The sequence below is a fragment of the Manis javanica genome, chromosome 17 (genome assembly GCF_040802235.1).
Source record: "Manis javanica isolate MJ-LG chromosome 17, MJ_LKY, whole genome shotgun sequence".
NCBI classification, from domain to species: domain Eukaryota; kingdom Metazoa; phylum Chordata; class Mammalia; order Pholidota; family Manidae; genus Manis; species Manis javanica.
Window position 1 is genome coordinate 17,624,317 of NC_133172.1, and position 27,310 is coordinate 17,651,626.

The 27,310-nt window shown below is 43.3% G+C and overlaps 1 protein-coding gene and 1 long non-coding RNA gene across 6 annotated transcripts in view; one reads left to right on the forward strand and one right to left on the reverse strand.

Moving 5' to 3' along the window:
* The window catches only part of WDR62 (WD repeat domain 62), a 61,129-nt gene that overhangs the window by 19,441 nt on the left and 14,378 nt on the right, over nucleotides 1-27,310 (reverse strand). For all 5 annotated transcript variants that reach the window (XR_012126695.1, XM_073226015.1, XM_073226014.1 and 2 more), the window contains 10 exons: nucleotides 24,824-24,881; nucleotides 24,465-24,635; nucleotides 23,395-23,532; nucleotides 22,802-22,984; nucleotides 21,348-21,508; nucleotides 19,766-19,955; nucleotides 7,038-7,175; nucleotides 5,317-5,495; nucleotides 3,718-3,809; nucleotides 2,298-2,423 (listed from right to left, as the gene is read on the reverse strand). Coding sequence is in view for 4 of the 5 variants with exons in the window: in XM_073226015.1 (XP_073082116.1) it covers nucleotides 2,298-2,423; nucleotides 3,718-3,809; nucleotides 5,317-5,495; nucleotides 7,038-7,175; nucleotides 19,766-19,955; nucleotides 21,348-21,508; nucleotides 22,802-22,984; nucleotides 23,395-23,532; nucleotides 24,465-24,635; nucleotides 24,824-24,881 (1,436 nt within the window). In the remaining variant the exon portion in view is untranslated. The remainder of the gene's footprint in view (nucleotides 1-2,297; nucleotides 2,424-3,717; nucleotides 3,810-5,316; nucleotides 5,496-7,037; nucleotides 7,176-19,765; nucleotides 19,956-21,347; nucleotides 21,509-22,801; nucleotides 22,985-23,394; nucleotides 23,533-24,464; nucleotides 24,636-24,823; nucleotides 24,882-27,310) is intronic.
* On the forward strand, nucleotides 340-27,096 carry LOC140847069 (uncharacterized). Its single transcript, XR_012126696.1, has 4 exons — nucleotides 340-505; nucleotides 2,218-3,907; nucleotides 7,063-7,202; nucleotides 26,939-27,096. It is a non-coding gene; the product is annotated as an uncharacterized lncRNA (long non-coding RNA).

Sequence of the window (27,310 nt, forward strand, 5' to 3'; positions counted from 1 at the left end):
CTTCTTGGAGGAGGTAAAGTGGGTACTAGGGGCAGGCAGGACCCTCAGTTGTGTGTTGGGGGGGTGCAGATGGGGCAGTGGCAAGGTAGGCCTCTGAAGAGCAAGGGCAGATAAAGAAACAAAGGACAGGGACACAGAAGGGGCACCATATCTAATTTGGGACTTGGGCAGCCGAGTGGAGGTGGGCCTAAAGCAGGGAGCAAGTGGAGACAGGCAGACAGCTGGGAGGCTCGATGCCACGAAGAACACTCGGAACACCCACACATACCTCAGGCCCAGCCCGTCACATGGGCCTCCCTCCTGACTGCTCACTAGCCAGCCCATTGTACACATGTGAATCCAGGAGCTCAGTCATACAGGCCTTGTCCCAGGCACAGAGTCAGTGCAGGGCCAGGAATGAACCTAGGCTTTCTGAGCCTCAGCTTTCTGTCTGCACAATGGGCCTATCACAGCCCTCGCCCTGTGGAGTTGTGCATGAAGCTCTAGGAACAGTGGCTGCCACCTGGTAAGCTTTTCTTCTTCTTTATAGAATAAGAGTAACAGCGCAAATATCTCACAGAGTTGTGGTGAGGATGAAAAGGCAGAACAATTATAAAACACTCAGATCTGTTCTTTCATGAATGGATGTTTGAGAGAGCCTGGGCCTGATACACAAATTAAGAAGTCACTCAAACAGGAGTTACCTGCTCAGAGGGAGTGAGCAGTATGGCTGGGAGGGACCTAGAGAGGGCTTGCAAGTTACTGGTATTATTATGCTGCTTAACCTGGGAGGTGAGTCCGAGCATTTAGCAATGTTAGGACTGCAAGCAATCAGAACAGTTGCTGGTCATAAACTGTGGGTGGGTCTGTCCTAGTTCATACCTACCGACTCTGAACCTGACATGGCTGTTCACTGTATATTCTGTAAACTAAACATTCACTTGTTGGATACATGTTTCACAAAAACAGTTAAAAGACTGAATCCTGCTTTAGCAGGGTAGCTTTAGTTGGGTTTATCAGTATTTTAGGCATAAACCCCAGGTGAGCCAGCCTGGCAGAGCAGGGCCCTCAGGAGCTGAGTTTAGGAACTGTATGCTCTCAGACTGCTTCGGGTCACTAATGAATGCCCACACCCATCAGAAGGGGGCCTTAAGGGCTGACTCCCAGGCCACCCACTGCCTAGTCATCACCTCTCTTGGATCTAGACCATTCATTAAACGTGTGGTCACTGTCGTCCAAACCACTAGATTCACTGATTTATTTTACTTCTATCCTGTGGAATGGGAGGGCTAAACAATTTTTTAAGGATGTCTGAAAAGTCTGAGCTGATTGACTTTTGTTAGGTCGTCAAGACACATCCAACACTGTGAGCCTGTTTTTACCCAGCTTAGCTAGAGAGGGGAAGGAAGCGGGGAGGACCAAGGGACATTAACACATTCTCAGTCACAAGATTCTGTTTAAAAAACTCTTCACAGCCAAGAATTTAGACAGACATATGAATGTATTCTTTCCACGAATAGATTCTTCTTGAACATGTTCTTGGGTTCTGATCAGTTAAACCCCACAGGGCCTGCCTCCCCTCCCCTTGGACTCTCTTTGGGCCAGGGACCTCCATACTCAATCTTCCCAGTGTTGGAGGGATCCCTTAGATTTCCTGGTTGAGTGTGGGCTTTGGAGAAGGACAGCCTTAGGCAAGATCCTAGGTCTGCATGTACTGCACCTACTGTGTGACTCTGGCTGTAAAATGATGTAAGGAAAAGAATAGCTGGGGCAGTGCAAAGGTCATCTCCAGCATAGCATTAGCCTCCAGCAATCGTCATTGGCACTTATTTTTCTGCCAAAGTCACCACAGGACTTCTCACAGGACTGGCCCTTCATTTCCTGTTGGAAACCAGTATGTGCCTAATGCCAGTCCTCTTGGATCAGGAGTGGAGGCAGGTGGGGGCAGGACCCATGAGTCAGACCTGGCCCAAGAGAACACCCCTAAGTCCTGGCACTGATGACTGTTCGGGAATGGGCTGGTGCCTCAGGCCTGCACAAGGAAAGTCAGCTCCTAATTTCTGCCAAAATTGATAGCAAGAGGGGAAATCTCTTTCCAATTGGCACAGTGACAACCAAGACCCACAAGAGGAAAGCACAGCCAGTAAAGGGACAGAGTCCTGATAGTTTTAGAGAAAATCAGTCTTTGGATCTAGCTGTGCCTGAATCTAAGGTTTGTTTATCTCTTTTCTGTTTAAGCTAAAGGGAGCTTTCGCTGTTACTTGCGACCAGAAGAGCCCATCTAATGAGGTGCAGTAAGCACGAAGGAGGGGGCTCACCAGCAAACTTGATGGATGTGATGGAGGAAGAGTGGTCATCCAGGGTCTGCTCCAGGTTGTAGTTCTTCTCCACGTTCAGCACGTGGATCAGTCGGTCCCGACTGGCCGAAGCCAGCAAGGTGAGCCCTGTGAGTGGAGAGGATGGTCCTCGGTTCCTGAGAGGCTGCTTGACGCCTTGATTTCCCTTGGAGAGCAGTGTGACCAAGCTTTCTAGGCCTTGAAGAAGTAGCCTTTGGTTCCATAGCTGCAGCCCCCTTACCCCAGAAAGGGACCACTCCTCTAGCTGTGTTGTCTTTCCTCAGAGCCCCCAAACCTGGCATCTGACATACTATGCCTCCAGTGGAGGGGTGATGAATCTCGTACACACAGACGTTCCTACACTTGTGTCCATAGCAGACGTGCTAGCAAAGCCCAGCACTGCTTCCTGCCAAGCCCACCTCTGTGGTATGCCATGTGAAATCCTGCCAACTTCTCAGCCTCCCAAAAACACTGTCCCTTCACTCACTAAGTTCTGGCTACACAGGCTTCATCCAAGCCCTGCTACCACTTGCTGCCACTGGGCCTTCCCTGCTGGCCCCTCAAACAGTGCCTGCTCCTGTCACCTCGTATGTCTGAGGCCTAACATACAACCTGAGGAGAAGGGGAGCTCAGGTAAGGTGTACTGAATGAAAAGAGTTTTTAAAAATTTGTCAGGGCAAAGGGCACAGGGAAGGGAAGATGGAAAGAAGAGCATGGGAGATCATTAACATATCAGGACGTCACTCCACCTACATCCTATTCCTGCCAAACATGTACCATCAGAATCAAAGCATGAGGAAAACACACCAACAAACCTAAATTGAAGGAAATCCTGTAAAATGACTGGTCTATATTCTGCACGAAGCCAAAGTCATAAAGACAAAGATGTGGAAATATTCCAGAATGAAGGTGACAAGAGAGCCATGGCAAATAAAGCATGAATCTGGACTGGAAAAACAACAGTGCCATATTGGACCATAAGGACAAGAGAGGTGACAATATGGTATCAAAGTAAAATCCCCATGCTTGGTAAGTGCACTATGGTCATGTAAATGGCTATCCTCCTTCCTAGGAAATGCTCGCAGGGGTATTTCTGGATGAAAGGGCATCATGCCTGCAACTTACCTCACTCATTCAACATTTACCTCTAGCCTGAGCACTGTTCGGGGTGCTGGGGACCAAGGTAAGCAAGTCAAGCTGAGTCCTGCCAGCAGGTGTCTTACCTTCTGGAGTTCCAGCCACCCCGGTGCCAGGGCCCAGCAACAGGAGCCCTTACTAAACACAGGACTTGGACTTCCAGCTGTCATTCACAGTCCCACCAGATACCAACTATCCATCTCTGTAGCTCGGCCAGTGGAGGCTACTCCCCTGCCCTTCCCCCGGCCGCCCTGCAGGGGCTCACCTGTCTCAGGTTTGGAGTACTCCAGGCACAGCACCTCAGCATCATGGGCCTCTACCTTGACCAGTTCATCCATGAAGTGCAGCTCGTGGATCCTGCGAGACATATGCTTCTTGCTGTACCCTGTCCAGAGCACCCCCCACCGCCTCTGCCCAGATGCTCTGCCACTGCTAGAAAAGGACAGAGCAGCCAGGTAGGTGACACAGAGAACCCCCTACTCTGGTCAACTAGTCTAGAGATGCCCAACCACTCTTCTCATCTAGAAACCTGCCATCTTAAAGGAAGCAGTGCCAAACCTGGGAGCACCTCAGTGGTGCCCAGCCCCTTGTGGCTTCATGAGCCAGACGGAGGACAGTCCTCTGGGGAACAGAGGTTAGGGCAGGGCTGTACAGAGGCCTCTGGGGGTGGAGCAGGGGCCAGGCCTGGGAGATCATACTCAGGGATAGGACCTATGGGTGAGAATACTTGATTCCAATCCCTCATTCTGAGTCTAAAATCTAGACTTTCCTCATTCTTTCCAAATGAAATCCAACAATCAACAGGCTATCCAGGATTCAATAAGACACAGTCATTTCAGCTTCTGCATTCTCTCTCCATCCGTGTGATCTCAGCTTAGCCACTTGGCCTCTCTTGCCTCAGTTAACCCATCTGAAGATGGAGCTAATAACAGCACTTATTTCAGGTGTCAAGGAGAGGATCAAGTCAGTTGACACAATATCAGGCCAGTGGCCGGCCTGGAGGAAGAGCACTATACCCAATTAGCTTGTTACTATTTTTGCCATCCACAGCAAAGCGCTGTCAATGTGTGCAGCCCACGGGCACATTCGGTTTGCCTCATGCAATGATTGATATCAAAACAGTTGCCAGCATTTAAAAATCATATGATTTCACAAACACACACACACACACACACACACACGCACACACACACGCACACACCCCCTCCCCCCCACTTCACTTTGTGTTCCTCTTGGACAATGGGAACATGACGACTTGGAGCCTGCATGCCTGGTGCTGTGTGGTAGCTGCCCCTTTACGGGTACACATTCTCCAGTTCTCCTCAGTCCTTCCATCCCTCAATGAATTGCTCCAGCACCCAAGGGTCAGCTGTCATTTGTCAACTTAACCCTGGTCCCTGTGACAGGGCTCATGTTTTGTCAGCACTTAACGGGCAAGTAACATCTTGAAAAACCTCTGCTCAGGTAAATAGGCTGAGCCCTCAAATGTCCCTCTTGCCTTGGCCCTCAGGAGAACCATCAAGACACCCCAAGCTCCAGCTGGTATTTTCTCTGATGGCTCAGCAGTGGTCCCACATGGCTGGTGAGAGGGTTACCCTGCCCTAGAGCCATACAAGTTTGCCTGTCCGCTCTGTAGGCAAAGTTCACATGCCCCAGTTGCTGAGTCCTGGTAGCTACCTTGATCTCAGCCCTCTGAAAGACCCTTTTCGGCTTAAGTTCCCAGTGATGGCTGCTTACAGGATTGACATTCAGTTCCTCATTCCCAGTAGGGGCTGGCGGTGTGAAGGCCAGGGCTCCTCCCCCTGCCCATGTACACAAGCCCAGCTGGGAGGTGTATGCTACACACCCACAAAGGCCCACTTGCCTCAGATTTCCACTTCGGTCACCTGAAGCCAAATGTTGGCCATCAGGACTGACCTGCATGACTCGCACCCCGGCTTTCATATCCATAGGTGTTCCATTCTCACTCCCACGGTCTGGGAAGTGTGACACGTCCTGTAGGTGCTGGATGTCGTTCTCTACATACACTACCTTCAGCAGGGTCTGCAGGAAGGAGAGGGGAGGGCTGAGGTCAGTGCTGTGGGAAGCTCTGAAGCACCTCTGCAATTCTGCGTCTCCTGCTAGGCAGTCTCCCATTCTCCAGTAGTAACAGAACTCCAATTTTGACCTGGGAGGTTTACCACTCAGAATAATAACTATGTTTCCCAAACTCCCTTGCAGCTAGATGAGACTGTGAATAAATTCTGGTCAATGAGATGTAAAACAAGTGAGAACCCTTCTGCTTCCTCTTCTTTGTTCTGCTGCCTGGAGCTTGGATGTGATGATTGGAGCTCCAGCAACCATTTGGATTATGAAGACAAAGGCCACTCCTTAAAAATGGCAGAGTGGAGAGCTGGAAGGCTGCTGGTCTTTAAGGGCTCCCTGCAGCTGCCAAAATAGCCAAGACTGGTTACCTTCACACTATTTTTATGAGTCAGAAAACCAAACTTTTACCTCTTGTTTTGGGTTTTTCTATTGTATGTAGCTAAATATAATATGTATATTATATTTATATGTATAGGTGAAGAAGAGAAGGTGATGGCACTGGGTTGGGGAGTAAGGGTAGTGGTAAGGAGCATCTGCTACACACACCTTGCATTAAGGGCCTCTTTTGTTCCAGCCACACTGACCCCTTAGGTTTTCCAACTCACTAAGCTTTATTCCACCTCAGGGCCTTTGTGCATTCCCTTAGTGCAGAATACTCTCTCCTCCCCTATTTACTTCTTTCAGTTCTCTTTATCTCAGCTCAGTTGTTTATTCCTCCAGGATGCTGCCCCTGACACCACAGATAAGATCAGATGACTGTTATATATCCTACTAGCAATATTCTTTCATGGTGCTTATCATGTTTGTGATTATATCACAATTTGTGCAGTTACTGGGTCACTGTCTGCCTACCCAACTAGACTGTGGGTGCTATAGGGCAGGAAAAGGGCCTGACTTAGTCACCAATGTGTCCCCAGCATGCAGGACAGCACATTGCATAGACCTTAGTAATTATAGAATAAATGAATGCATGATTGTGGTCATGGCTCAGCTTTGAAAAGAAGTTCCCTCACTGACCTAGCAATACCAACCATTTCTTCAGCAAAGTGTTTTCTCCCCAGCCTCCCATCATGGTCTCTTTGGGGTCCTGCCAGCACTCCTCCAAGGCCTCACTACATGGCAGCTAGCTAGGCAGGGAAGCCCCTGACTGGGGGGGTCCATCAGGTGTTCTCCAAGCCAGTTCCAACTCACAACTTGGGCAGCAATTTCATTTCTAGTGAGTATGTTGCGTTGCCTGGATCATGTGTCAACACACACCCAGAGAGCAAGAGCTGATCGGCAAGGTGAGGCAGAGGACGGACCATGTTGCTCAGAAAGAGAGGGAGAGAGAAATAAGAGAGAGGGTGACAGAGAATTACCTGCCTTAGAACTTAGAACTACCTGTTCCTAGTTCCTACCCTCAGTGAAGCCTAATACCATAAGATTACCTCCTGCACCAATATCCTAGCTTAAAGAAGGGCTTGTTTCTCTTAAAAGACAGTTCACAATGAAGCCACTCACATTACTGAAGATGTTTTTCTGCCAGGGAGAGTCATGGCTGCTATCCATGTTCCAGAAGCGGATGGTGTTGTCTGAGGAACAAGTCAGAAAAGATCCTGATGGCAGGCAAGCTCTCTGATCTTCAAACTCAGGATACACCTACAGTTCCCAGAGAACAAGGCAAAGGTGAGTCATTACAGCCACTTCAATGACAGCAGTATTGCATTGTTGCATTTTGGTGAAAAAACTAAGTTACAGATAAACAGGCATAGTGTAATACTGTCTGTTAAAAACAAACCAGAAAAAAGGATACAAAATACTATACCACATGTAGTCCATATCCGATCTGTAGCCCAGGGCATAAAATAGCCCCACAAATAAATTCCCAAGAAAAATGGGTAGGTCGGTCAAAAAATCACTAAGCACAAAAGAATACAAGGTACTGTAAGCAAGAAACAGTAGAAACAACAGTCAAATATTGGAATTAACAGACAGAATATAAAGTGACTATGTTTAATATGTTTAAAGAAACAGAAGAACTTTAACAAGATTAAAAGTGTGAGTAGTTGACCAGAAGCTATAAAAAATAACCAAGTAGGGCTGAAAAAGAACAAAATAGAGCAATTTCCAGAAACGAAAACTAAAACATATTAAAAACCAAAGATTAGAAGGATTAAAGATGGCGGCGTGAGAGGTGAGACAGAGGCTTCCCTCTAAAACCGCATATAATATGAAAATATAATTAATATAACTAATTCTAAAAAAGCAACAGGAAAGAGGATTGCGCCGGACTGCATACACCTGGAGAGAAGAGCAGACCTCATGGAACAGGGTAACGTACCAAAGCTGTGGCCTGGTGGGACCCGAGCCCTTCCCCCACCCCAGCTCACCCGTTGGAGGAAGAGAAACGGAGCAGGGAAGGAGTGGAGGCCTGGAACTGCTGCATACCTAACTCCAGAGATCTGCTCTGGGAGCACAAACCTACATTTCATGGTGATTGCATGATACTCTCATGATTAGGGGATTGGAAAGCTAAGACAGGCAGAATTCCTGGAGGGACTGAGTTTCCAGCTGCTTGGGGAAAGCAGGGATCCATATCCGGTTGCTCTGGGACAAAAGAAAGGCGGGCAGACTGAGAGACTTCCTAACAAGGAAGCCTTTAGCAAGAGGGCTGCTAAAGGGGCAAGGATTGCACAGAGCTTACTGCTCAGGAGAAAGGACAGGTAGACAAATTGTCCGGTGCACTCTGCCCAGCAGTTTGCAAGCTTTCATGATTTCCAGGTGCTCCAGCTCCCTGGCTGGCTACACAGCTCCCAGGACCCCCTCCATGATAGGATAGGCAGCCTAGGTACGGAAAGATATTCAAGAACTCAGGAATGAATTCCAGTTGGAGATCCAATCATTGAAGAGCACAATGGAGGGTATTAAAAGCACACTGGATACGGTGGAGGAGACGATAAATGAAACAGAAACTAGAGAAGAGGAATACAAAGAAGCTGAGGTACAGAGAGAAAAAAGGATCTCTAAGAATGAAAGAATATTGAGAGAACTGTGTGACCAATCCAAATGGAACAATATTCGCATTATAAGGGTACCAGAAGAAGAAGAGAGAAAGGGATAGACAGTGTCTTTGAGGAGGTAATTGCTGAAAACTTCCCCAATCTGGGGAAGGAGATAGACTCTCAGGCCATGGAGATCCACAGACCTCCCAACACAAGGGACCCAGGGAAGACAACACAAAGAAAAATAGTAATTAAAGTGGCAAAGATCAAGGATAAGGACAGACTATTAAAAGCAGCCAGAGAGAGAAATAAGATCACATACAAAGGAAAGCCCATCAGCCTAACATCAGACTTCTCAGCAGAAACCTTACAGGCCAGAAGGGAGTGGCATGATGTATTTAATGCAATGAAGCAGAAGGGCCTGGAACCAAGATTACTTTATCCAGCAAGATTATCATTTAAATTTGAAGGAGGGATTAAACAATTTCCAGATAAGCAAAAGCGGAGAGATTTTACCTCCCACAAACCATCTCTACAGTCTATTTTGGAGGGACTGTTATAGATGGAAGTGTTCCTAAGGATTAACAGCTGTCACCTGAGGTTAAAAAACCACAGTAATGAAAGTAAAACAGCTAATTACTAAGCAAATGCAAAATTAAATTAACTATCTCCAAAGTTAATCAAGGGATAGACAAAGAGTACAGAATATGATACCTAATATATAGAGAATGGAGGAGGAATAAAAAGGAGGAGAAAAAGAAAAGAACCTTTAGACTGTGTTTGTAGTAGCATATTAAGTGAGTTAAGTTAGACTCTTAGATAGTAAGGAAGTTACCCTTGAACCTTTGGTAACCATGAGTCTAAAGTATGCAATGGCAGTAAGTACATACCTATCGATGATCACCCTAAATGTAAATGGAGTGAATGCACCAATCAAAAGACACAGTCACTGAATGGATAAAAAAACAAGACCCATCTATATGCTGCCTACAAGAGACTCACTTTAAATCCAAAGACATACACAAACTAAGAGTGAAGGGATGGAAAAAGATATTTCATGCAACTAATAAAAAAAGCAGGAGTTGCAGTACTTGTATCAGACAAAATAGACTTCAAAACAAAGAAAGTCACAAGGGACAAAGAAGGACATTACATAATGATAAAGGGGTCAATCCAACAAGAAGATATAACCATTATACATATCTATGCTCCCAACACAGGAGCACCTACATATGTGAAGCAAATACTAACTGAATGAAAAGGGGAAACAGAATGTAATGCATTCATTCTAAGAGACTTCAACACACCACTCACTGTGAAGGACAGATCAACCAGACAGAAAATAAGTAAGGACACAGAGGCACTAAACAACACATTAGAAGAGATGGACCTAACAGACATCTATACAACTCTACACCCAAAAGCAGCAGAATACACATTCTTCTCAAGTGCACATGAAACATTTTCAAGAATAGATCACATAGTAGGCCACAAAAAGAGCCTCAGTAAATTCAAAAAGACTGACATTGTACCAACCAGTTTCTCAGACCACAAAGGTATGAAACTAGAAATAAATTATACAAAGAAAATGAAAAATCTGACAAACACATAGAGGCTTCACAACATGCTCCTAAATAACCAATGGATCAATGACGAAATAAAAACAGAGATCAAGCAATATATGGAGACAAATGACAACATTAATTCAACACCACAAAATCTGTGGGATGCAGGCAAGGCCATGCTAAGAGGAAAGTATATCGCAATACAGGCCTACCTCAGGAAAGAAGAACAACCCCATATAAGCAATCTAAACTCACAATTAATGAAACTAGAAAAAGAACAACAAATGAGGTCCAAAGTTAGTAGGAGGAACATAATAAAGATAAGAGCAGAAATAAACAAAATTGAGAAGAATAAGACAATAGAAAGAATCAATGAAAGCAAGAGCTGGTTCTTCGAGAAAATAGATAAATCCCCAGCCAGACTTATCAAGAGAAAAGAGAGTCGACACACATAAACAGAATCAGAAATGAGAAAGGAAAAATCACAATGGACACCACAAAAATACAAAGAATTATTAGAGAATACTATGAAAAATTATACACTAACAAACTGGATAACCTAGAAGAAATGGACAACTTTCTAGAAAAATACAACCCTCCAAGGCTGACCAAGGAAGAAACAGAAAATCTGAACAGGCCAATTACCAGCAATGAAATTGAACTGGTAATCAAAAACCTACCTAAGAACAAAACCTCTGGACCAGATGGCTTCACCGCTGAATTTTATCAAACATTTAGTGAAGATCTAACACCCATCCTCCTTGAAGTTCTCCAAAGAGTAGAAGAGGGAAAACTTCCAAACTCATTCTATGAGGCCAGCATCAGTCTAATAACAAAACCAGGCAAAGACACCACAAAAAAAGAAAATTACAGACCAATATCCCTGATGAACATAGATGCAAAAATACTCAACAAAATATTAGCAAACCAAATTCAAAAATACATCAAAAAGATCATTCATCATGATCAAGTACGATTTATTCCAGGGATGCAAGGATGGTACAACATTTGAAAATCCATCAACAAAAACCACATGATCATCTCCACAGATGCTGAAAAAGCATTCGACATAATTCAACATCCATTTATGATAAAAACTCTCAACAAAATGGGTATAGAAGGCAAGTACCTCAATATAATAAAGGTCATATATTATACTTAATAGTGAGAAGCTGAAAGCTTTTCCTTTAAGATCAGGAACAAGACAGGGATGCCCACTTTCCCCACTTCTATTCAACATAGTACTGGAGGTCCTAGCCACAGCAATCAGACAACACAAAGAAATAAAAGGCATCCAGATTGGCAAGGAAGAAGTTAAACTGTCCCTGTTTGCAGATGACATGATGTACATAAAAACCCTAAAGAATCCACTCCAAAACTACTACATCTAATATCTGAATTCAGCCAAGTTGCAGGATACAAAATTAATACACAGAAATCTGTGGCATTCCTATACACTAACAATGAACTAGCAGAGAGAGAAATCAGGAAAACAATTCCATTCACAGTTGCATCAAAAAGAATAAAATACCTAGGAATAAACCTAACCAAGGAAGTGAAAGACCTATACTATGAAAACTACAAGACACTCATGAGAGAAATTAACGAAGATACCAATAAATGGAAACACATCCTGTGCTAATGGATAGGAAGAATTAATATTGTCAAAATGGCTATCCTGCCTAAAGCAATCTATAGATTCAATGCAATTCTTATCAAAATACCAACAGCATACGTCAATGAACTAGAGAAAATGGTCCTAAAATTCATATGGAATCACAAAAGACCTCGAATAACCAAAGCAATTCTGAGTAGGAAGAATAAGCTGGGGGGATTACGCTCCCCAACCTCAAGCTCTACTACAAAGCCACAGCAATCAAGACAATTTGGTAGTGGCACAAGAAGAGACCCATAGACCAATGGAACAAACTAGAGAGCCCTGATATAAAACCAACCATATATGGTCAATTGATATATGATAAAGCAGCCATGGACATACAATGGGGTAATGATGGCCTCTTCAACAACTGGTGTTGCAAAACTGGACAGCTACATACAAGAGAATGAAACTGGATTATTGTTTAACCCCATACACAAAAGTAAACTAGAAATGGATTAAAGACTTGAATGTCAGTCATGAAACCATAAAATTCTTAGAAGAAATCATAGGCAAACATCTCCCGAATATAAGCATGAGCAACTTCTTCCTGAACACATCTCCTTGAGAAAGGGAAACAAAAGCAAAAATTAACTCATGGGACTACATCAAACTAAAAAGTTTCTGTATGGCAAAGGACATCATCAATAGAACAAAAAGGCATCCTACAGTATGGGAGAATATATTTGTAAATGACATATCCGACAAGGAGTTAACATCCAAAATATATAAAGAACTTACACGCCTCAACACCCAAAACGCAAATAACCCAATTAACAAATGGGCAGAGGATACGAAGAGTCAGTTCTCCAAAGAAGAAATTCAGATGTCAACAGACACATGAAAAGATGCTCCACATCACTAATCATCAGGGAAATGCAAATTAAAACCACAATGAGATATCACCTCACACCAGTAAGGATGGCCAGCATCGAAAAGACTAAGAGCAACAAATGCTGGTGAGGATGCGGAGAAAGGGGAACCGTCTACACTGCTGGTGGGAATGTAAGCTAGTTCAACCATTGTGGAAAGCAATATGGAGGTTCCTCAAAAAACTAAAAATAGACATACCATTTGACCTGGGAATCCCACTCCTTGGAATTTACCCAAAGAATACAAGTTCTCAGATTCAAAGACATATGCACCCCTATGTTTATTGCAGCAGTTTTTACAATAGCCAAGATATGGAAGCAACCTAAGTGTCCATCAGTAGATGAATGGTAAAGAAGATGTGGTACATATACACAATGGAATACTATATAGCCATAAGAAAGAAACAAACCTTACCATTTGAAACAACATGGATGGAGCTGGAGGACATTATGTTCAGTGAAATAAACCAGGTGGAGAAAGACAAATGCCAAATGATTTCCCTCATTTGTGGAGTATAACAATTGAAGCAAAACTGAAGGAACAAAATGGCAGCAGTCTCACAGACTCCAAGAATGAACTAGTGGTTACCAAAGGGGAGGGGTGTGGGAGGGCAGGTGGGGAGGGAGGGAGAAGGGGATTGAGGGGTATTATGTTTAGTACACATGATGTGGGGGATCATGGGGAGAACAGTTTAGCACAGAGAAGGCACATAGTGAATCTGTGTCATCTTGATGCACTGATGGACAGTGACTCAATTGGGGTGTGGGTGGGGACTGGATAATATGGGTAAATGTAGTAACCAAATTGTCTTTTCATGTGAAACCTTCATAAGAGTGTATATCAATCATACCTTAATAAAAAATTAAAAAACAAACAAAAAAAGCAAAGATTAGACGCAGTTAAAAGAAAATAAAGTGAACTGAAAGAACTAAAGACATTATTCAGAATACAGTTCAGAGAAACAAAAAGATAGCATATAAAGAGATCTGAAAATATGGGAGACTGTTCTTAGAAGATGATGGCATCAGCCACATCAATTTTTAATCCCCAATCCCCAAAGTAAAAAGAGCAACCAAACACCATGGACAACATTTACAACAAAACCAGGTGACAAGATACTCTCATAACTCCCCAAATACAATCAGGTAGGACAAACTTTCTCCAGTTACAAGACCCACATGTAATCAACATGTACCTGGGAGAAAGCAAGGAGAAGCAATGAGGCACTCGAGAGATCCAGAACAAGATAACCCCAGAGGAGCCAGCAGGTAATCACTGGAAAGTACAACAGGACACACGGAACAACAGTTGAAACTGGGAGGGTTTCTACTCCAACTGCAGTTGAATGCAAAGGCTTGGCAAGAAGGTCTAAAGGGGGCTGCAGCAATTAGGGCCCTATGAACTCTCAAAACGGACCTGCCAGGCAGGGTTCCGTTCCAGGGCAAAAGCCCACTGAGAGGAAACTGCTGAGAGGAGAAACAAAATTGGCCAAGATAGGGACAAGGAAGACAAGTAAAGAGGAGGTTCAGATAAAATGAGAGACATAACACATACATAGGAACATAATAAGGAAATTTCAGAAAGCAAGGTACCATATTTTTAAAACAGTATAAAAATCATAGAAGATGGGATTCTTCTTGGGAAGTTAGAAAACCTATCCTTAACCACACCAATTTCTAAAAATTCAAAAAAACTGTTGTCATACAAAAATGAAAAACAAAAGGACCAAGACCAAATCCCAAAGTTACTCTTTAAAATAAAAGAAAGTACACTAGAAACACACTTCCATAAAACAGATTAAAAAACTCATATTTTAAAATAAGCTAAAAGACATTAAGAAAATGTACCAAGTTTGAAAAATAACCTAGATATCATCAAAAATGGAAACCAGAAGGTAGTGGGACAATACATTTAAAATATGATAGAGAAAAAAATCTGTCAACCAAGAATTCTACATCCAGCAAAAACTATTTCAAAATTTAAGGAGAAATTAAGACTTCCCAGATAAAAGTTGAGAGAGTTTGTTATAAAGGCACCTGCCCTACAAAAAAATGCTAAAAGGAATCCTACAGGGTTACATGAAAGGACATGAGACAGTTACTCAAAGCCATATGAAGAAATAATTAACACTGGTAAAAGTAAGTATGTAGGTAAGTAGAAAATCCAGTATTACTGTGTCTTTGGTTTGTAACTACTCCTTATTTTCATATATAACTTAAAAAACAAAGGCATAAGATGATAATTATAAATCAATGTTAGTACATATACAATAGATACAGATATAGTTTGTGACAACAACAACATGAAGTGGGGAGGGACAGAGCTATATAAGAGCATAGTGTACACCAGTGAAGCTAAGTTGGTATTACTTCAAACCAGTTTGTTACACATTTAAGAAATCACTTGTAATCCTCCAGAAAGAAAATAAAATATGCAGAAGAAATCAAAATGGAACACTAAAAAAAAGAAATCAGCTAAACACAAAAGAAAGTAGTGACAGAAGAATTAAGGAACACAAAAGATATGATATATAGAAAATAAGTAGCAAAATAAAGTCCTATATATGAATAATTAAATGTAAATGGATATTAAACTCTCTAATCAAAAGGAAATTGACAGAATGCACTAAGAAAAAAATGATCTAACTACATGTTGTCTGTAAGAGATTCACTTTATATCCAAAAACACATATAGGTTGAAAATAAAGGTATAGAAAAAGATATTCCATACAAATAGCAACTAGAAGGGAGCTTTGCATGTCTACAGTAATGACAGACAAAATAGGCTTTAAGTCAAAAATGGTTACATGTGAAAATAAAGGGCATTATATATTGATAAAATGGTCAATCATCAAGAACATTTAATGAATACAAGCACATTTAATAAATACAAGCACTATCTTTAATAAATACACACCTAACAACAGAAACCCAAAATACATGAAGCAAAAATGGACAGAATTGAGGAGGAAATATACAGTTCTATAATAGTAGTTTGAGATTTCAATATTCCACTTTTGATAAAAGATAGATCTAGAGAGAATAACAATAAGGAAATAGAGGACTTGAAGAACACTATAAACCAATTAGACTTAACATATATAAAGAATACACCAACCAAAAATAGTAAAATACACATTCTTCTCAAGTGAATATGGGACATTCTCCAGAATAGACCACATGTTAGATAACAAAAGAAGTCTCAATAAACTTTAAAAGACCATAATCATACAATCTTCTTCAACCACAATGGAATAAAACTACAAATGAATAAAAGAAGGAAATTTGGAGAATTAACAAACATGTGAATATTAAACAACACACCTTATACAACCAATGAGTCAAAGAAGAAATCAAAAGGGAAATTAGAAAACACTGAGACAAACAAAAATGAAAATACAATACACCAAAACTTATGAAATGCTGCAAAAGCAATGCTCAGTGGGAAATCTATAGATGTAAATACCTACATTAAAAAAGATCTCAAATCAATAACTTCTAACCTTAAGGAATTAGAAAAAGAAGGGAAAAACAAACCAAAAGCTAGCAGAAGGGAGGAAATGAAGATTACAATGGAGATAAACAGACTTTTTTTTTGCAGGGATAGAAAAGCTGATGCTAAAATTCATATGGAATTGCAGGGACCAAACCAAATAGCCAAACCAATATTGATAAAGAAGAACAAAGTTATAGGACAGACATTTCCCAATTTCAAAACTTACTACAAGCTACAGTAATAAAAACAATGTGGTACAGGCATAAAGACAGACATACATCAATGGAATATAACTGAGAATCCAAAATTAAAACCATAGATCTATGGTCAATTGATTTTTGACAAGTGTGCCAACACTCTCCAATACGAAAAGAATAGTCTGTTCAACAAATGGTGCTGGAACTATATACACATGCAAAATAATGAAGTTGAACCCTTATTCACACCATACACAAAAATTAACTCAAAAGAGATCAAAGATGAGCTAAAACGATAAAGCTCTTAGAAGAAAACATGGGGTAAATCTTTATAACTGTAGATCTGACAGTGTTTTTTTAGATGTGATACCAAAGGCACAAACAACAAAAGAAAAAATAGATATATGGGGCTTCGTCAAAATTTAAAACCTTTGTATAGCAAAGGACAGCATCAAGAAATTGAAGACATTATAAAGAATGGGAGAAAATATTTGTCATTCATGTATCTGATAAGGTCTACTAACCATAATATATAGAGAATGCTTACAACTCAACAGCAAAAAGACGCTCCAGGTGAAAAATGGGCAAAAGATTCAGACAGACTTTTTTCATAAGATACACAAATGACCAACATGCACATGAAAAGATGCTCAGCATCATTAATCATTTGGGAAATCCAACTCAAAACTACAGTATGGTATCATACAAATACAAAGATGGCTGTTTATAATTTAAAAAAAAGAAAAATAACTAGTATTAGTAAGGGTGTGGAGAAATTGGAACCCTTATCCATTGCTGGTAGGAATGTAAAATGGTGCAGCTGCTGCGGAAGAGTTTGGTGGTCCCTCAAAAAGTTAAAAAAATTACCAAATGGCCAAGCAATTCCATTCCTGGGTATTTAGCCAAAATAATTGAAAACAGATGTTCCAACAAATGCAGATGAATGTTCACAGCAGCAATATTCATAATAGCCAAAAGGTGGAAACAACCCAAATGTCAACTGACAAATGGAGAACAAAAGGTGTATTATCCATACACTGGAATATTACTCAGGTTTCAAAAGGAATGAAGTACTGAAACATACCATAACAGGGATGAACCTTGAAAACACTACACCAAATGAAAGAAGCCAGACACAAAGTCCACATGTTCTGTTATTCCATTTATTTGAAATATTCAGAACAGGCAAATCCACAGTGACAGAAAGCAGATTAGCTGTTGCTGGGGGCTGGGGGCTGGGAGAGTGGGAAGGGGGGATGATTCGTGGGTATAGAGTTTCCTTTTGGGGTGAAGATGTTCCAAAACTAGTAGTAGTTCTGGCTGTGCAACATTGTGAATGTACTAAATGCCACTGAATTATATATTTTTAATTATTTAAATGGTAAATTTTATGTTTATATGTATTTTACCACAATATATATATATATACACACTTAATACTCTCCCAAAATAAATGGAGTCAAAGGGAGAGAATATACTATATAGTGGCTACATGATCAGATCACATAGATACAGTATAGTTATTTTAAAAATTGGAGAATGAAGAGAACATACACAAAAAAATTTTCATTCTTTTCAAATTGAATAATAGTCATTCTCAGACTGTTGTATATATAATGTGGAACAAGTAAATAATTAACTGGGGATATTCTAATTCCATCATCCCTTGTGTCTTCGAGAACTAGGATTCTGGAAAGATCAATGCAATAGCTAGGGGGCATCCCCAGCACCCAGACTATGATTCTGAAATACCAATTCAAATTGAAAAACAAAGTAAAAAAAACCAGCCAGGGCTTCTTCAAGAAATGGCTGATAATAGGTCTGGGACAACAAACATACAAGATATGGCTAGAACATTTTATCATCTTAAATAGCAAGGTAGCTATAAAAGACTAGCAAGTCTATGTCCAAAGAACTTAAGAGCCAACCTGAAGAGTCTCCCACTGGCCAAAGTTGGGACAATCTGAGCTCCAATGATGTTAATAAGTACAATGGATTAAAACATATCCAATATATTTAAATACATGAGTTTATAATGATATTAAATAAAAAGATCTAGTTACCTTTAGAGGACAGGGAACCAATTCATTATCTTGAAAACTGGTAAATAAAGGAAAAGAATCAAGCATTTATCCTGCCTTTCCTATATGAAGTGTACCACTAGGTGAGCAAATGGTAGCTGAGGGGAAGGGTTGCTTCATATAAGTAGTCCAACTATTAAAAAGAAATAGTAGAATTAGAGTATCACCGTATTGCAACCCCCAATGAAGATATGGATCTAGGCATTGAGCATCAACAGCTGCTAACAATAATCCATAAACTATCTTTCTTTTGTGTGGTTTTTAGATCTGCTTTATATTAAAAACTATGAAGGATAGAGAGCGACAGGACGTTCGAATTACAGGAGAGAGAGAAAGTATAAATCTGTACTGGCTGAGAATGTTTCAGAACTGATAAAAAGATACATTCACAGATATCTTTGTTGAAGAGAGTTATATATATATATATATATATATATATATATATATAAATAACAGGCAGATGCACAGAAAACAAACTGAAAAAAACATAATGAACTAGAAAGGATGAGGGTGAGAGCAAGCAGGATTTGAGAGGGTAGGAGGTGATCAAAATAGACTTTGGCTTTATCTGTAATATCTCGCCTTTTTTTCCCAAGAGGAATATATTTATATATAACTTTGTTTATTTAACAAACATTTTTGTTAAGTGAGAAAAGTGCTATCAATAGAAACATTAGATTCAAGAAGTCAAAGGCCTGAATAATGCTTATTTAAAAGGATAAAGTTATTCCTCCCAATTCTGAATTGGGCCACTGAAAATATAGTTTATCTAGCACAAACATCCCTGGTAGTTAAATTTTAAGAAAGAAAAATTAGAATCCAATTCTTATCTGCAAGGAATACTTAGAAGAGCTTTAGAGAATGAAATCCCCAGATTCATTCTCATAAAATCGAAACCACAACACTTTTAAAAATAGCACCACGTCACACAGATGGCCACCCACAGCAAGCTCTCCGAGGTCCACATGTGGCTGCTCTTTTCTCCAGGCTTGCGTGCCTCACGCCCTCACTTCTTGCAGGTCTCTGTGCGGATGTCACGTCCTCAGAGAGGCCCACCCTGACCACTCTCCTCTCTAGAACAGCAACCTCCACCCTCTTTTCTCCTACACTGTTTTATTTTCTTCAGAGAGGAATACTTGGCGTGTCATATATTGATGAGGTGTGTGGGTTTCCTCCCCATGTAAATGTGAGTTCCATGAGGGCAGGACTTCTTTCTCAGCTGTGTCCCCAGCATCCAGAACAGCACCTGACACATCCGGGGTCCATGAGTATCTTTTGAAGGAATGGCCAAATGGATTCCCCAAACTCTGTAGAAGCTTTCCCCAGCTGAGCTCTCAATGGAGCTGAGCAGGGCAGAAGGGAGGAAAAGAAGGGCTCACCTCCACATCCCAGACGTAGGAGCTGTGGAAGAGCTCTGACCACATCTTGCCTACTTTGTTGATGTCTCTGACATCCCAGATGTAGATGCTGTGATCCTTATATACACAGGACAGCCACTGGTGGATGGGGTCGAAGGTCAGCGCCACTGTATCTGGGTAGACTGCTTCTGCCTTCCTGTGGAAAAGGAAGCTAACAAGGCCACTTGGGTCATCAGTCAGTCACAGTCAATGTCACTGTGAGTAGTGACACCTGCCTCTAGTGACACTCAAACTGCCTCCTGCCTGGCAATGCCGTCCCTTATGCTGTTTGTGGTGGTCCATCTCTTCCACTTTGCTTTGCTTCTAATATAGAGGTTGTAAAGTGGAAGCTTCTGTTTGGTCTACAAGAGCATTTGAATTTTCAACTCTTGTTTCTTTGCCCTCATTTTACCTAACCCAAGCTCCATTCTCTCTCTCTGATCATGGAAAGATAATGGGCATTACCTCAGTCCTCTTTCACTAGCCCCACCAACATATGATCAAAAATCCCTTGCGAGGGAGTTGGGGAGCCATCTCCTGGCCTGGTGCCTTCCTACAAAGGCTCCAGTTTACTGAGCACATACTATATGCCAAGCCAAGTGCTTTAGATACAATGAATTCTCACAACCTCCGTAAGAGGTAAATACTGTATTTTACAGATGAGGAATTAAAACACAGATTGATAAACTGACCCATCCAAAGCCACACAGCAGAAGGTGGCGAAGCTGGGCATAACACATCACTGTTTGTAGGTGGCTCACTCACCTTCTCTTTCCTTTGAGACACCCAGTTACCCTCTCTAGGCTCTCTCTTAGAAAAGGCAACCAGGAACTAAGGTCCAGCAATCTATAAGGAGGCAACCTCAGGCACCCAGCACCACCTGGTTAGATAGCTCCCCCAACCCCGCACAACAGCCTTTGGACAAAGGGGAAGATATGCTGGAGCTCAGCATATGCCACCCACTCTCAATATGGCAGCCAAAGGGATCTAATGTTCAAGGCATGACCATGTAACCCCAATGCCTGAAATCCCAGCAGTTGCCCATCGACCTCTGAACAGACTGCAAGCTCCTCTCACTGATCTCTACTGATGTTTGGACCTATCTTCTCCCACCTCCCCTGACACACTGGGCTCCAGCCACACAGCCCCTAGCTGTTCCTGCCACATGCCAAGCCATGTGCTACCCCCCTTAAGCCTTTACGCTTGCTGTCAGGACCTAGTTCTCTACACAGCTGGCTCCTTCTCAGAAGAGAAGCTTCTCCTGATCACCCAATTAAAGCAGTCCCACCCTCAAGGCACTCTCCACTGAAAGTCCCCACTTTATTTCACCAAAGCACGTGTATGACTTAGCCAGCGTCATACAAGCTATCTGAAATGGCCTTGTTTGTGCACTTGTTTATCCCTGAGTTCCCTCACTACACTGCAGAATTCATGGTGGCAGAGATTTTCCTACCTCATTATAGTTGTATCCTGCTTCCAGACCAGGGCTGGCTGAATAGGTAAATGGACCAGGGAGAAGAAAGTCCCTAGGTAGGTCCCTCTCCCTCCCTCTGCCGAGCAGTACCTGGGCTCCAGGCCCTGGGCCACATCCACCCCAAGGTAGTGTGGCTTGGGCAGGTTGGCAATGTAGTGCAGGTTGTGGGCCTGGAAGATGCGGACTATCCCATCTGTGCAGCCGCAGAAGATGAGCTCCTGACTGACACAGAGGCAGGAAGACAGGGAGACCTGTGGGGGTAAGAAGGGCCCACGTGGAGTTGGTGTTTTGGTGACATGAGGACTCATAGGGCAGCCTTCGGGCCCCAGAGAAGCCTTATAATTTGTGAGTCTGAGAAGCCCATTTTAGCAAATTTTAAATTTTTTGAAAACTGGATAGCATACAGTCACAATTGAAGGAAACTTGTCAGCAGGCAGAGGCACAAAGTAGGACAGTCATCAATGCTGTCTACAGAGCTCAGCTGTGTGCAAAGTCATCTGTTCAGCAGATTGGGACTTCACATAGGTCACCTGCAGTAGTGGGGTTTAAACTTTATTCTCTATTGCTTAAAAACAACTTCACAGAGATTGTACTTCAAAGCAGCATAGAAAATAATTACTGTATACAAGAAGACTGTCTATACTGCCAGGATATTCAGACAGAAGGGGCAGGAAGCACCAGACCCCTGGACACAGATTAGAGTTTTTCCTAATCTAGAGGGACTTAATTTATAAGTCATTTAAGACAACTGTTCAGGGCTGCATATCTATCTGTTGAAAGCTTCTGACTTGTTTAAAAAGCTGAAGTTCTAGAAAGAGTATTAGGATGAGAAAAAAAATGTTTAAATAGGAAGGACCCATAAAACTCGGAATTCTTCCATATGTCTGACACCGCGCCTTTAACCCTGAAGATGACGGAGGGTCACAAGAGCAGGAATAGAAAAAGGAGGGAAAACCATGATGTTTTGATGTTCCTATCAACAGCCCGGCAGGCATCTAGTCTCAGAATGGTAAGACAGATTGGACTCCAACCCTTGGATCCTGAAGAAAAGTGTAATTTATTGACGTATCATCCTTTAGTTTAAAATGCTAGGTATTTTGTATAGTCTTTTTTGACTGAAAAGTTATTAAGTCAAAGATACCTCATTTAAAAATAGTAATAAAATAAATGCAGTACTTCCAGCAGTCAAGAGTGATCAGTGAAGAAGAGAAATGCGAACTGGATCCACCAGAGATGGGAATGCAATTGCAGCCTTGAACCCATGACAGGGGTACCTGGCACTGTGCTGAGTGCCTTACATACATCATCTCATGTGATTTATCAACTGTGAGTAAGGAGCAGTATTTCCATTTTACAGATGAGGAAAGTGAGGCTCAGAGAGGCAAAGTCACTCAGCCAGAGTCATACAAGCATAACTTCTAAGAAGTCAAACCCAGAGTTGGTAGAACCAGCTACCAGGCAGGGACACTCTTGAGTGTCCCTGGAGACACATGTCATGGGGACAGTGTTTCCGCCGTTGATGGCAGCGAGGGTGGGTAGGATACCTTTAGGTTGATCCACTTCTCCAGCACCCTCTTCTCGTTGAACTGGCAGAGGAGGCCCGAGGAGGACACACAGAAGGTATTGCCTGCCATCTGGCCCCGGCCACAGGCCACACCACAGAAGACGTTGTTGTGCAGCTCACCCAGGATGCCTGAGCGCCCTACGAGGGGCACTGTGCCTGTCACCTAGAGGCATAGCAGGGCATAGTGAGACACTGTCCACTGTCCTAGACCCCCAGCAAGGTACGATGGGCTGTTCATGATCAGCAGATACAACACAGCTCACAGGGAGACTCCAAGAAACTCCTCCAAATGGAGAGGAAGGGAAGAAAAACAGAACACACACTTCTAGGCAGAGGTAGGGGGAAGCAGCAGTCTGGGAATGACTACTGCCTAGGGTTGGGGGGGTGGGAGGAGGTTTCCCAGCAGGGCTGCCGGTTAGCACCTGAGAGCAAGTCCAGAAGCAGAAGCTGGATCCCCGAAGGCCCAGACGGCCTGAGGTCACTGCCCCCAAACCTCAGGTAGATGCAGGAGTCCATACTGCCCCTGGTGGCTATTCCCTCGGACTGACTGAGGCGGCAGAGACAGAAACTCACCTTTGCTTCTGTGGAAGCTTCCAAGAACCAGAACCTCACATGCCGGTTTCCAACGGTGACAAAATAGCTGCTGTCCTCTGAGAAGGAAAGGGCAATGACCTTGCACGATACCTTGTTGGAAGCCACCACAATGTCTTTCTGGAAGAATCAGTGTGGAGAAGTTCATGCCAGCACCCACCCTACTGGACTGTTTGTGCTTTGTCCTCAGCCCTGCATCTCCCCACTCCCCTGTTTCCCTTGGGCCTTCCAGGAAGCTGCTTATGGGGACACCTGTATGTGGCACTCCTATCATTTTCGTTTCCAATACAGAGAAGGCGAGGCTTGGGAAGGTTCCCACCTAAGAGTAAGTTCCAAAGCTCTGCCCAAGAGCCCAGCTCTGCAGCCCACACATGGTACTGAGGACAGCCACCGCTTGTCTACGGCCATACCACCCTGAACGTGCCCGATCTTGTCTGATCTCGGAAGCTAAGCAGGGTCGGGCCTGGTTAGTACTTGGATGGGAGGACAGCCACCGCTGGAGCAAGGACACAACCCACAGCTGCCACAGTGCTCTCCCTCTGGGCCCCCCGAGCCTTCACAGGGTACCTCATGGAATCCCCCCAACAGCCCTATAAGGGCAGTACTTCTCCCTGCCTCTGCCAGGCTCAGAGGGAATGTCATGGGCTCAAGCTCACTCAGCAGGTTACTGACAGAGCCAGGACTTGGTTCCCACTGCTGCCAACTTCAAGTCCTCCCCTATCTGCTCCAAAGTCCAGCCTTCCGGTTCATATCTACTCACTGAATTTTCACAACCCAATGAGGTTGTTATATCCATTTAACAGATAGGAAACAGATTCATAGAGAGGGTAAGTCACTCAAGGCCACAGCTGTTCAGCATGAAATTATCTTAATTCCACTAGTTGAGAGCTTGTCCTATACCCTATAATAAATGCCTAGAACAGGGATCAGTATGTAGCAGGTGCTTAATATTTCCTGGATAAATAAGTGATGTCATTTAGTTTGCCTAATGCCCAAGACTCTGGGTGCTCTAGCAGCTGGCTGCCTGTCCGCACACCCACCAGTCATCTCACCTTCCAGTCCCAGACGTTGAGTACCATGTCGTGCTGGTAGCCCATGGACACAATGTGCTTCATAGTGGGGGAGAAGGCCACACAGGCCACGCCGTATTTGTGGCCTAGCATCTCAGCCACCTGACTCTTCTCATCCACGTCCCAGATGCGCACAGCAGGCCTGTGCCCATTCTGGGGAAGGTAGGGCCATTACTGCTGGATTCTGCACCCAGCAGGTCTAAAGGGGATGTCAGGGATGAAATTAGCTTTGCCCTAGTGTGTGCCCGAAGGCCACCCCCCAATTGCCATGGGACCTTTCTGGGACAGCAGGAATGGCCCCAAGAGCCCTCCCCACCCACTCAATGGTGATCACAACTCACCTCCCCCGTCACTATGTACTTCCCATCAGGGGAGAAGGCCAGAGCACTCAGAGACTTCCTGGGGGCAAGGAAAGGGGTTGATCACTAGCTGCACTGAGGGAGGGCAGCCAGACCTCAGCCTGCCTATGCTCACAGAACTCTGCCCACTCCTGGCTCCCAAGCCTTGGCAGAAGCCAGGAGAGGTGAGCGCCAGCAGCTCCCAGAGCCAGTGCTGTCTGTGTGCCAACATAGCACACAGTGTCTCCTGCATTCCCTGCTACCAGAAGGCAGGCAGTGGCACAGGGAAACGTGGGTAAATGTAAAGGCCCCTTTCTTCCTAAAACCCCAAATCCAGATGGGGTGGACATTAGGGGGACCCTCCTTTCCTCTCTCTCAGCAGGGGTGGGCTCCCTAAGACCCCATCCATCCAGTAACCCTGAGGAATTTGGATGCAGGAAAGGGTACAGATCTGGCCTAACTACAGGTGTGGTGCTGAAGGGAGGACCCTGGCAGACATCACATGGAGACAGCCTGTAGCTTGGCTCCACTGCTAAATGCTCAAGGTGTTGTAGAAAAATGTTTCTGATACTCCCAGTTAGCCTGCACAAGGACTGAAGGACTAGACTAATACATGTTTTTTGGCAGCAAGTTTCACTGTTCCCAAACTGCATTATTTTTGTTCTCTCCCTTCTTTTAATCCTGATTTTATCTTTATTCTTTAATAGTCTTGTAACCATCTCCCTCACATGAGTAAATTGGAGTGCAGATAACTAAAATGCCTCTAAGTGAGTCTTTGACAATCTCATAGAACATTTATCATCAACTCAAACCTCTGGTGTCTTTCCACCACTCCTTACAGCAGCAGACAGGCAAGCTGCCTCTCCAGTATCCACTTGCCCCTCCTTCCTCACTGACAGAATCCCAATTTTAATGTGGCAATGTTCCCGGCCACAGTACATTTCCTCACCTCTCTTGCAGCTAAACAGGCACAGCTCCATGACTTTGTCTGGTGAATACAAGATAAATTCAAGTGCTCTGTGGGACTTGTAGAAAAGCTTCTCAAAGGAAACTCTTTGCCCTGATCCCTACTCACTTCCTCTCTGAAACACGGACATGACAGCCAGATCTCCACCCTGGAGCATGAGGTGACCTCCAGAACAGAACCTCACAGTAAGCAGGGTGGAACAGAAAGATGGAAGTAGAGTCCTTGATGTGTGCAGAGACACCAGCCCCCCTGGTCACTTCTTACATGCAGGAAGAGCATGCTCTTGTGTTTTAAGCCATGCCTGCTGTGGGACTTCTATTGTCTGCAGCCACCCCTAACTGCACTGTCACAAGCCCCAGTCCTGTGCCTGGCCCTCTGTCACATGATGCGTGGGCATCGCCACACTGCTTTCTTGCACACACTCCATGAAGTCAGGATTCTCATTAGCCAGTTTTAAGATAAGGAGACCTCAACACAGGGAGATCCCCTACCCAAGGTTACCTAATAGACAGGGCAGAACTCGAGGCCAGGGTTCTCAGTTCTGCTGCACATCAGAATCCCCTGGGGAGCTTTTAAAAATGTGAAAGCCATGTTAACTTTCACTAGTGAGTGAAAGTTTGGTGAAGAACATGGTAATATGTGCACATTTCCAGAGAAACTCCCCGCAAGATACTCACTAATTACCAAGGGGAAAAGAGAGGCTTTGCAGTGGAGAGGTCTTGCAGATGTCACTTTAACTAAGGGCTCAATGTGAACACTATCAGTCACGGGAAAGATTAACATCCTGCACCTCCTGAGAGAACGCACTGAGAAGAACACAGGATTGCTTCTGAGGTGTTTCTGCCAAAGATGCGGAATCTTTACCCATGTGGAAACATCAGATAAACATTCTACAAAATGCCTGGCCTGTGATACTCTAAAGTGTCAAGGCCATGAAAGTCAAGAAAAGATGTAGCAACTGCTTGGGACTGAAGGAGACTAAAGAGACGACTAAATGCAATGTGGGATTCTGGACAGAATCCTTTTGCTATAAAGGACATTCTTGGAACAAATGGTGAAATTTGAATGAAGAGTAGATGGTAGTGCTATTTAATTTCCTGATTTTGCTAATGTATTTTTGATTTGAAGAATAATGTCTCCTTTTTTTGCAGGAAATACACACTGACATATTTAGAAGTACAGGAGCATCACATCCACAACTTATTCTTAAATGGTTCAGCAAGAATTAACATGTCGTCAGAGAATGATAAAGCAAATGTGGTAAACTGTTAACATGTATGAAAGGCATACAAGCGTTTTTCCTACTGTTCTTGTCTGTTTGAAATTATTTTCATATGAAACGTTTAAAAATTGCTAATACCCAGGCTTCACTCCATACCAACTAATTTGGCCTTCTCTGGGAGTGAAGCCCAGGGGTCAGATGACGCTCAAATGCAGCCAGGGTTAACCTGGCTCCACACTGGCTATACCACCACCTCAGACAGACCTGCCAGTGGTTAACAGTGGACACCTCCATGCCACCT